At 45.2% G+C, this 12,545-nt stretch overlaps 1 protein-coding gene across 1 annotated transcript in view; it reads left to right on the top strand.

Moving 5' to 3' along the window:
* Positions 1-12,545, top strand: part of LOC142661550 (paired box protein Pax-6-like) — a 52,824-nt gene that overhangs the window by 24,800 nt on the left and 15,479 nt on the right. Inside the window, exon 2 of the mRNA XM_075838969.1 lies at positions 3,362-3,520. Within this exon, the coding sequence (XP_075695084.1) occupies positions 3,362-3,520 (159 nt within the window). The remainder of the gene's footprint in view (positions 1-3,361; positions 3,521-12,545) is intronic.

Genomic DNA, 12,545 nt, shown 5'->3' on the forward strand with positions numbered 1-12,545 from the left:
CAGCCTGCATCGAGCCGCTCAAGGCACAGTGAATGCTGGGGCAAGGAGATGTCAGCTCCTTGCTCCAGCATTGAATGGAACCGGGACCTCGGTGAGTGACTCGCAACCCCCCCAGAGGTCTTCACACGACCCCCCCAGGGGGACGCGACCCACAGTTTGTAATTTATTGTGTTGTATTGTGCAGTTTGCAGGGGAGAGGAGGGGGGGGGGCTGTAATTTAACACCCCCCCTCTTCACTGCAAACACAGACAGCACAATACAACACAATACATTACAAGACAACAGAATACAACACAACACAATACATTACAAGACAACACAATACATTACAATACAGCTCACCTGGAGTCCTCCGCATCGGCTCTTCCACTGCACTGGCTGGAAGACGTGTCACGTGACGTCACGGTCACATGGTACACTAAGTGTACCATGTGACAGTAACCAGGAAGTTCCGGCTTCACGGCACAGAAAATGTAACCAGCATGCTGTGTGGCAACAGGGGCCCCGTGGGCTCCCCCAGGCTTAGGGGCCCAGTCGCAACTGCGACCGCTGCGACCCCTATAGACACTGCAAGGGTCTCCTGATTGCCAATGTGTCTCCTGCAAAAATGTGATGTCCGGCCGGAACCTCTTGATGTGTGTCAAAACGCGACTTCGCTTTATCGGCAAATTCAGCCCTGCCACATTCCAAGACATGAACATGATGGTGTTAGGTGTCAAGTGAGTGAGTGTTGAAGCTGAAGAATGAGTACTTATCCTATTCCGGTGCGATGGGTCAGATCAGCAGAAGTGCCGTACTTTCAATGGAGTGGCAACGCGCATGCTCGACCACATTGAGGAGGACAGAGGGTTCACGATCGGTGGGGGTCTCAGTGTTGGGGTCCGCAGCGAAAATTATCACCTATACTGTGGATAGGTGATTATTTTTGATTCTGGTACAACTACAAGTTAACAATTGACGTTTTATTCCATTTAAGTAACGATTATCATTAGCAATTATTATCCTACTGGTCAGATCATTAGTAAAGCTGTTCCATTTATATCCACCTTATGCTTAAAGGTCAATAGTATGGTTAACTTTACCAATCGTCACGGTTGGTACACAATTCTCGAATAGTTACTTATTCCCTCTTTCCCATTACATTTTCTAACTCTCTCTCTATTCCCTTTTTCCACTAAGATCATAAGAGCTCACCATCGATAGGTCTTGCTCTTGACATTGGTATCCAGTTCGCTACTATATCCTATATCCATGTACACCTGTCATTAACATTGGGTTATAGCTGGAATTACCAACACTGATTGATTGTTGCAATATCTTTAACCCCTTAATGACCAGGCCATTTTGCGCGTTAATGACCAAGGATCATTTTTTGTTTTCTCACGGTCGCATTCCAAGAGTCGTAACTTGTCAAACTCATAACATTTTTATTCCGTCGACATAGCCGTATAAGGGCTTGTTTTTTGCGGGACGAGTTGTATTTTTCAATTGCACCATTTTTAGATGCTTATAACATATCGATTAACTTTTATTAACTTTATTTTAGAGAGAATTAAAAATAAGCAGCTATTCCAGCATTGATTTTCGCGGTATAAATTTACGCCGTTTACTATGCAGCGTAAATAACATGTTAACTTTATTCTATGGGTCGGCACGATTACGGGGATACCCAATATGTAAAGGTTTTATATGTTTTCCTATGTTTGCACAATAAAAACCCTTTTAGAAAAAAATAACTATTTGCGTCGCTGCATTATAAGAGGCGTAACTTTTTTATTTTTCCGTCAATGTGGCCATATGTGGGCTTGATTTTTTGCGAGCCAAGGTGTAGTTTTCATTAGTACTATTTTGGTGTACATGGGACTTCTTGATTAACTTTTATTTTATTTTTGTATGGGGGAAATGGGAGAGAAATAATTTTGCCTTGTTTTTGCGTTTTTTTTGGACGCCGTTCATCCGGCGTTTTAATTAATGTGTTAATTTTATTTTTTGAGTCGTTACGATTGCGGGGGTACCATATATGTGTATGTGTTGTTTGTTTTGACACTTTCACTAAATAAAACTACTTTTTGGGGAAAAAAGTGGTTTTATTTTATTTTGACCTTTTTTTTCTTATCTTTTTTTTTTCATAAACTTTATTTAACTGCTTTACTTTTTTTTTTTTTTTTTCCCACTTGGGGACTTCACTATGCGATCTGCTGATCGCTTATATAATGCTTTGGTATACCAAAGCATTATTGCCTGTCAGTGTAAAACAGACAGGCAATTTATTAGACCATGCCTCAAGCCTGGCCTAATAGGCAGTTGCTGAAGGCAGACCTGGGGGCATTTGTTAGGCCATAGAAACCCGACGGCACCCCGCGATTTCTTTGCGCCAATGGGGTGACAGAGGGAGCACATTAGATGCCGCTGTTGCTCTGGTCAGCGGCATCTAATAGGTTAAACTGCCGGAATCGGAGTGCGCTTCGATTCCGGCAGTCGGAGCAAGAGCCAGGTTGTGTACAACAGCCGTGCTCCTGCCGCTGATTGCTTAGGTACACTGGCAGTACCCACGCGATCAGAGGACGGATATATCCGTCATTATGCGGGAACTAGCACCTGCATAGGACGGATATATCCGTCCTTCGTCGTAAAGGGGTTAAAGGGTAACGTTTAAAAAACTTCTGACAAATCATAGTGACATGACAGAAGTATTGATCGTGGGGGTCCGAGCACTGAGACCCACACTGATCGCTAAAACTTAGCGGCATAGGCGCTGAGCAGCTTCGTCTCTGATCGGCTTTTTTCGGAAAGCCGAAACAATTGGTGTACAGTCTCAATAGATAGTCTATGTGTTAAATATTTTTCAGGAAGTCATAAAAAAGTCATAGAACCTTTTCAAGAGGGTTGCCGGCATTTCTTATATCAGCTAAAATCAATAACCGTTAGTTGACTTCTTTCTTGGTCTACGTAAGGGTCAGATGTGGACAAGATGGTCAATATTTGACGCACATATAAAGATGTAGAGATATATCAACTCCACTCAAATTGTGATGTCTTAAGATTCTTATGGAGGACCATGGAGCAGAAATGACTAGTGCCACAAAGCACATAGTGCTAAAGAAATATGTCCAATTATATAAAATTGCTTGCCTTGAAGGAATAAAGATTGACTTTTGAACTATTTTGTAGACATTGATGTATCACAAGTGGGAAATTCGGATACGAAGAGTTTAATTCTCTTATTTTATCAGCTATTTGCTTTCACAGTAATGACCATCTCCTCCGATGTTCTCAGAAGTCCTTCGCTAGTGTTCTTTGTGGTGACATTTGACCAACCATCTATGTAACCCGGTCTTTGTATATGTCTTACAATCCGCAGACAGTTGTCAGCAGCTGGACAGCGGTCTAGATTCAGAACATCAAACGGGAGCAGTAAATGATGACCTGGACGACTCCCAGATCCGGTTGCAACTGAAACGCAAACTTCAGCGAAATCGTACGTCATTCACTCAGGAGCAGATTGAGGCATTAGAAAAAGGTCAGTGGAATTTAAGGGGCTCAAATTTGTGCTTACAAACAAAATATGTTGGACATGAGACGGGAAAAATAATAGACCCATCAGTGGCATACATGGGAGCCCCCACGGTTGTCCAAGAGTTTTAGAAATTAAACAGGCTGCAGGAAATGTTATCAAATACAAAAACAAACATTACCCACTTGTTAAATGCCGCCCAAGTACCGATCCAGCCCGATCCAGCCCCCACTGGTCTTTGTTTATTTTTCTACAGTGAAGACATCCATGTAACCGCTGCAGCCAATCATTGGCCTTCAGCGGTGATCCTAGCATGTACGGCACATCACCCCTGTGGTCAGTGATTGGCTGCAGCGGCTGCCTAGATGTACGGCATGTCAACACTGCAGAAAAGTAAACAAAGACTGGAGAAGACCACAGAAGGGGACCACCGGGGCATCAGGGGATTTAACAAGTGAGTATTGTTTGCTTTTTATATTATTTCCTGCATCCTGTTTAATTTCTAAAACTCTCGGACTACCCCTTTAATACGATACTATAATAGATCCACCATTCTGTCGAACAGTTTGGAATTGATATTGCAGGTTGAAAGCTTACTTAAGCCTCCTATAAAAAAACTTTTCATTGTGAATGGGTTGCAGAGGTGCTTGCTCCCCACCTGTGAGTTTCTATGCGGATTGCTTCTGTAGTCTTTGTTTCAATTCTGGAACTAATTTGGGCTCTTTGGAACTCTGCGGGTTCCTTCATGTTGGTTTGAACATGTTCTTTTTCATGGGATGTGTCACACATATAATAAACGTTTTCTATAAGAAGTCTTCCCAATCTTGAATTCTATGAGGAAAAGGGTGAAGCATCTGTATGGGTTTTCTAAGTGAGCCGCCATTGATGTAAATATTTCCGTCATTTAAAGATTTTATGATTTATTGATTATTGGACCAGTTCCACATTTCCAATGGAAAATTCATCCAATTGCAGCACAAAAATAGTACAATTTCATTTTTGCATTGCTGCTTGGGACATCCTTGGCTAATAGTTTGTAAGTGCTATGATTGTTATGATAATGACTAAGAAACGTCCAATAAATTTTCAAACCCATGCAACAAACTTCTATTGGCAACTAAGTATAAATGTTACATAGTATGGTTGAAAAAAGACACATGTCCATAAAGTTCAACCAAGAGATGGGAAAAGGGAAGGGAAAAATTTCTACACATAGGAGCTGATATTTTTTCGTGCTAGGAAATTATCTAAACCTTTTTGCAGCATCTCCTGCCCCCGCTGTGACGGCTCCTGCGGTGACTATTCCATAGATTCACAGTTCAAACAGTCAAGAAGGCTTGTCGCCTCTGCAGGTTGAACCTTTTTTTCTCCAGACGGAGGGAGTGCCCCATTGTTTTTTGAGGGGGTTTGAAATAGAACAGGATTTCACCATATTTCTTGTATGTGCCATTCATATATTTATATAAGTTAATCATGTCCCCCCTTAGACGTCTTTTTTCAAGGCTAAATAGGTTTAATTCTTTTAATCTTGCCTCATAACTTAGATTATCCATGCCCCTTATTAGCTTCGTTGCTCTTCTTTGTATTTTTTCCTCCTTTCTATGAACTGAACTGCATATTCTAGATGAGGCCTCACTAATGCTTTGTAAAGTGGTAATATTACATCCCTGTCCCGCGAGTCCATGCCTCTTTTAATACACGACAATATCTTGCTGGCCTTTGAAGCCGCTGATTGACATTTTGCTGTTATTTAGTTTATGATTTGCAAGTACACCCAGATCCTTCTCAACAAGTGACTCCCCCAGTATAGATCCCCCTAGGACATATGATGCATGCAGATTGTTGGTACCCAGATGCATAACTTTACATTTATCTACATTAAACTTCATTTGCCAACTGGATGCCCAAACACTTAGTACGTACAAATCAGCTTGCAATTTCCAAACATCTTCCATAGAACAATACTACATAGCTTGGTGTCATCTGCAAAAATAGAAATAGTGCTATTAATCCCATCCTCTATATCATTAATAAATAAGTTGAATAATAGTGGTCCCAGCACTGAACCCTGGGGTACATCACTTATAACTGGGGACCATTCAGAGTAGGAATCATTGACCACAACTCTCTGGATACGGTTCTTGAGCCAATTCTCAATCCAATTACAAACTATACTTTCTAAACCTATAGTCCTTAATTTACCCATTAGACGTCTATGAGGGACAGTGTCAAATGCCTTTGCAAAGTCCAAAAACACTATATCCACAGCGGCCCCTCTGTCTAGGCTTCTGCTCACTTCTTCATAAAAACAAATCGGGTTGGTCTGACAACTTCTGTCCTTAGTAAAACCGTGCTGGCTGTCACTTATAATGCTATTTATTGTCACATAATTCTGTATATAGTTCCTCAATAGCCCCTCAAACATTTTCCCCACGATGGATGTTAAGCTTACTGGTCTATAATTACCCGGGGAAGACCCAGAGCCTTTTTTAAAATAGGCACCACATTTGCCCTGCGCCAGTCCCTTGGCACTATACCAGTCACTAGAGATTCTCTAAATATTATGAAGAGGGGGACAGAAATAACTGAACTAAGCTCTTTAAGAACTCTAGGGTGTAACCCATCTGGTCCCGGGGCCTTGTGCACATTTATTTTATTTAGCTTGGACCATATCTACATTCATCCAATTCAGTATATAAACTGATATATTAACAGCACTGGCACCAGCTACATCAGCTGCTCTTTCTTCTGTTGTATATACAGAGCTAAGAACCCATTGGCTGAATTATTGCCATATCAATGACCACTATAAGAGAGCTAGGTATGTGAACATAAATATATACGAAACACTGGCCCTTTCACAATTGGAGCTTCCCTGAATAGAAATTAGACACATACCCCCGGAGTGAAGCATAAACTCAAGTGAGCAAGTTTTTTGTGGATCAGTTTTAGGCCTCATTTACACGAGCGTAATATACGCGCGTGCGACGCGCGTGCTTTTCACGCGTGTCGTACGCACCTATATTACTCTATGGGGGCATGCAGACAGTCCGTGAGTTTTGCTCAGCGTGAGTGCGCTGAAAAAAACTCACGATATGTTCTATAAATCTGCGTTTTTCGCGCATCACGCACCTATTGAAGTCAATGGGTGCGTGAAAACCACGAAGGTCGCACGGAAGCACTTCCGTGCGAACTGCGTGATTCGCGCAAGAGCTGTCAAACTGAATGTAAACAGAAAAGCACCACGTGCTTTTCTGTTTACAAACATCCGAACGGAGTGTCTTACAGATGACCGAACCGAACTTTACCGGGTTCGGCCGAACTCGTTTTGGCCGAACCCGGCAGGAGACAGTCACTGTGCAGGGTGCTGAAAGAGTTAAACTGGTTCAGCACCCTGGACAGTGACTTCCGATTCCAATATACGTGAACGTGTAAAAAAAAAAAAAGTTCTGACTTACCGATAACTCCCGGCTTCTTCCTCCAGTCTGACCTCCCGGGATGACAATTCAGTCCAAGTGACAGCTGCAGCCAATCACAAGCCAAGCACAGGCTGCAGCGGTCACATGGACTGCCGCGTCATCCAGGGAGGTGGGGCCAGATGTCAAGAGAGGTGCGTCACCAAGGACGCGTCACCAAGGGCGCGTCACCAAGGCAACGGCCGGGAAGTTCTCGGTAAGTACGAACCTCTTTTTTTTTAAACAGGTTACTTGATATGGTGATCGGAATGCACTGTCGAGGGTGCTGAAAGAGTTGCTGCCGATCAGTTAACTCTTTCAGCACCATGGACAGTGACTGACGTCGGCTAGCCTCATCTCTATGATGGCGGCTGCGTGAAAATCACGCAGCCGCGCATCATACACGGATGACACACGGAGCTGTCAAGTGCCTTTTGCGCACGCAAAACGCGGCGTTTTTTGCGCGCGCAAAACGCACACGCTCGTGTAAATCAGGCCTAAGTGTGACCCCACAGAAAATCGAGCGATCTAAAGCAACTTTGAACGATGGTCATCAGTGCTAGAGCAGCCAGTATTTCTAGAATTGCCAACCTTTTGGGGTTTTCTCGTGCAACGGTGTCATGAGTAAACCTAGAATAGATAGGTATAGATCAGCAGCACAGGATACATTTTTCAAGAGGGTGCACGTCTCCTGGGTCACAGTCCGAAGTGAACCCTCAGTAAACCGAGAATGGTGTGATCGAGAAAAAAATCCAGTGAAAGGGGATTCTGAGGACATCAACAACTCGTCGATGAAAGGGGTCAGAGGAGAATGTGAAGAATCATTCTGACGTACAGGCGGTGCACAGTGAAGCAAATTGCAGCCGAATACAACGCTGCTGCTCCAACTACCTTGTCCGAATGCGCAACTCATCATTCCTTAGCACGGATAACCTATAACAGCAGACGACGAGTTCCAGTGTCATTGCTGTCTGAGGTAAACAAAAAAACTGTGGAAAAAAGAGTGCAAAAATTGGATCACCGAGTAGTGGAACAACATTGCCTGGTCAGATTAATCCAGATTTCGGTGGCACCATGCTGATAGGAGGGTCAGATTTTTTTGCACGCAGCATGAATCAATGAACCCTTCCTGTTAAGTGTGAACAGTTCAGGTTGGTGGAGGTAGAATAATGGCGTGGGGAATGATTTCTTGACACTCCCTTGGTCCTCTGATACCTGTGGATGGATGTTTGAACAGTAGGACTTACCTAAGCATTGTGGCCAACCAAGTTCATCCCTTCTTGTCAGTGGTTTATCCTGTGGCTAAAGGACACGGTAGCGGCAACTGCGAGAAGCTATCCGGTCCGCATTGGACAATATTCCCGCTGAACGCTTTCAACACCTAGTGGAATTGCTGCGGTTCTGAAGACCAAAGGAAGTTCAACGTGCTACTAGACGGGTGTCTATAATAAATTGGTCATTCAGTGTATAACAAGCAATAAAGTATTCACATATATACGAGGATTCAAACATACTACTTAAAAGACTTGACCACCTTGGACAATCCAAAAATATAATGTGGTACTGTTCTTCATGTTAAAGGAGAGCAATAGTTGAGAAGTTGCTTTATACTGGGCATTCGTGCTACAAGGGAGCTCAGTCACCAAGAAACTATAAAGGAAACTGTCTACAGACATGGTTTATGACTTGAGAACCACAACTGTATGTTCCATGTGGCCAAGCAGATCTGATTTCAGCATGTGGTTTCCCAATGCGCAGATACCAAAATGTTTAGCTGGTGATGTTCACAAGTAGATAGTATTAAGGATATCCTCTTGAGTCTTTTAGAAAAATCTTAAGGGGCTCTATCGTTGATGATATACTGCATGTATGATGCTTGTACGATGTATACAATATATACGATGTCATTGACCTGCCTAGGTAGAGTCGTGTGTTAACCTTAAACCCTACTATCCCCCCCACCCCCACTTAGTAAAGACACATGACACCGAGGTTGGATGTGAAATGGCCACAGCAGCCGTTTATTAATTTCACAGTTTTATGAAAACAATTTAAATCCGAAACATTCGGATAACTAGTTAGGAATCCACCAGAGAATTCCTCCTAATAATTCACATGACCCAACATGGGTCAGAATCATAAATAACAATTAAACGTTAACATTAACCCGAGCAGAGGAAGTCCTTGAAGCCCCTTCAGATGTTCCTTATTAAGAACACACCGAATTAGCCATCTGCAAACCACCAATTACCTCCAGCCGTAAACCAGCTCGGAAGCACCGTTCACCTCTGCAGATGGCTCCAACCACTAGAAGTCCACTTCAAGGGGATAACACCCGATGAAGCCCTCAAGTGATATACCGACCACTAGAAGTCCACTTCAAAGGGATAACACCCGATGAAGCCTTCAAGTGATATACCCTCTACCAGAAGACCACTTCAAAGGGATAACACCCGATGAAGTCTTCAACCATGTACCTTTTTTGGGGGACGCATACCCCCGATGCGACCCCCCCACCATTTTGTACTGACTGGCCTCAAGGACTCCCCCCGCCAGCTGCCATGACAACAGAACCTACTCCGGAAAAAAGAAAAACATGTTAAATAAGCACACAAATAAAACACAACGCTCATAGACGGACGTACATAAGACCTAAGGAGTAACAAACCAAGGGTGGGAGGGTGGGAGCTTACTTGCTTCTTATGTTACTCCTCCCGCTGCTTCCGGCTCAATGCCGAGAAACAGCGGGAAGCGCAGTAACGGCCCCCCGTCCCCCTTAACTCCTCCCCGTCCCTCCTTCAGCTCCTACCAACTCTCCCTCACCTAATTAACCCTTTCCCTACCAGGACGGTCATGTCGGCCTCCCTTCACCCTGCTGCGTCCAGCCTCTTCTTGACCTGCCTAGGTAGAGTCGTGTGTTAACCTTAAACCCTACTATCCCCCCCACCCCCACTTAGTAAAGACACATGACACCGAGGTTGGATGTGAAATGGCCACAGCAGCCGTTTATTAATTTCACAGTTTTATGAAAACAATTTAAATCCGAAACATTCGGATAACTAGTTAGGAATCCACCAGAGAATTCCTCCTAATAATTCACATGACCCAACATGGGTCAGAATCATAAATAACAATTAAACGTTAACATTAACCCGAGCAGAGGAAGTCCTTGAAGCCCCTTCAGATGTTCCTTATTAAGAACACACCGAATTAGCCATCTGCAAACCACCAATTACCTCCAGCCGTAAACCAGCTCGGAAGCACCGTTCACCTCTGCAGATGGCTCCAACCACTAGAAGTCCACTTCAAGGGGATAACACCCGATGAAGCCCTCAAGTGATATACCGACCACTAGAAGTCCACTTCAAAGGGATAACACCCGATGAAGCCTTCAAGTGATATACCCTCTACCAGAAGACCACTTCAAAGGGATAACACCCGATGAAGTCTTCAACCATGTACCTTTTTTGGGGGACGCATACCCCCGATGCGACCCCCCCACCATTTTGTACTGACTGGCCTCAAGGACTCCCCCCGCCACAGCGAAACAGGCCTTGACCCCCTTAAGCCTGTGAGTTCCTCCACACCACCACCGCCCTTTCTATGCCTTCTGCTATCGCCAAGCTCCACAGATCAATGCCAACCTCGGTCAGATGAACCCCGTCACTTCTCCAGAAATTCCCCACTCCTGACTCCAAATCCCTATGCCTTACGCAAATGCCCCCGTTCTTTGCCACAAAACGGGACACCGCCCGGTTAACCTTTATGCGAGCCTTATTGACTCTCTCCACCGATCTAGCTAACCGCCAATGCTTTCTTGGGACTATGTCCGACCACACTACCACCAACTTGGGATAAGATACCCACAAACACAACATATCATGTTTGATATCCCGCACCAACTCACGAAAAGGGCGGACTCCTAAGTCATTCCCACCCACGTGCAACACTAAAACCTCCGGAACCCTATCAAGCCGCGCATATGTCTGGAATTCCGCCAACACCCTGTTCCACGACATACCTCTAAAACCCAGCCAATGCACAACCGCATCCTGTCGCGGAATGCGCAACTGGCGACCATCCGGGCGGACGTCCGCCCTCAAAGCCCCCCAGTGCACGTACGAATGACCCATCAACCACACCAGACAAGGAGGCGAATCTGAAACGGAAAAAACAATTAGGCACCACCAATATAACATTTGTAAAGCGTAAACAACCCCAATCATAACATATGGGGGCGGACATAGGACTTAAACCTTTTAGACTCCCAACGACCAATACGCCTCACCCCTTCATCATCCAACCCCCAGCGCCCCGCTTCCGTTGCTGCGCCAATCCTGAAGGAATGAGATGAATATGACCCTGCCGCAACACCAACTGCCGCCAAACATTTTTTAAATACAGCACCAAACTGAAACCTGGACAAAAACGACCCGTCCACATGACGTAACAGAGGCAAATCTGGAGACCCCCCGTTTTGCGCAAAACCCTGCATGCACTCTACAGGGCACATGACCGACCCCGGGAGGGCGAACAAAACTATCAGCTTACCCTTCCCTACTTGGTCAGTTTTTGATCGACGCAACCATACCTCTAGCCGATCTGCAAATAGGCTCACCTCCCCAGATCTCAGCCCCCCTGCCCGTTTTGTACTTGGCGACACCAACTCCCCTATTCTAAATGCTCCAAAAAACGCTAACGAAAAAGCCAATCGAAACAAAACCATTTCATCTGCAGAACGACATACCGATGCTAATGAACCGCCCAAAGAGTTAAGCAAAGCAAACGACACCGGCCTTCTACTATCCGCCTCCACCCTACCTCGACGCAACCCCTTCAAAGCCTGCGATACCAGAAATTCCTTCGATACATCCCGAAAACCCCGCAGCTTGAACCCAAACGCCACCGCAGATATGAACCGGTTCACCTTCGCTACTGAAAACCCCGACTCCCAGGCGTCCCCTAACCAGTACAAAAGTGCCACCAACCTGTCTCTATCCGTATTGACGTCACCCAACTCTCTTAACCACTCCTCCCACTGCCTCCAACAAGCAGCATACGCACTCCACGTCGCGCGCGCCAAAGACCTTTTTAACAGCTGCTCTACGGGACCGATACCAGATCCCACAGATGCTCCGGACACGCCAACCCGAGACGTTCCGCTCCCGGTGCCAATTGCCGAAACCGGTCCCACTGCGAGCGAGAAAGAGCATCAGCGATACAATTCTGAACACCCGGGACATGCACCGCCACCACCCACGCGTTCAATGACAAACACACCAACACTAAATGTCGCAACAATTGAACTACCGGAGGAGAGGACGCCGTGATGTTATTAATGGCCAGCACCACCCCCATGTTGTCGCAGTAAAAACGGACCTTCTTATCCCTGAGCCTGTCCCCCCAAATGGTAGCCGCCACCACGATGGGAAACAGCTCGAGCAGGGCCAGATTCCGCGTGAGTCCACTGGACACCCAGCTAGCCGGCCATTGACCCGCGCACCACGGACCTCCCCCATAAGCTCCAAAACCACCCACCCCAGCCGCATCCGTAAAAATATTCAAATCACTCGTAT

The sequence above is a fragment of the Rhinoderma darwinii genome, chromosome 10, assembly GCF_050947455.1.
Source record: "Rhinoderma darwinii isolate aRhiDar2 chromosome 10, aRhiDar2.hap1, whole genome shotgun sequence".
In the NCBI taxonomy this organism is placed as follows: Eukaryota; Metazoa; Chordata; class Amphibia; order Anura; family Rhinodermatidae; genus Rhinoderma; species Rhinoderma darwinii.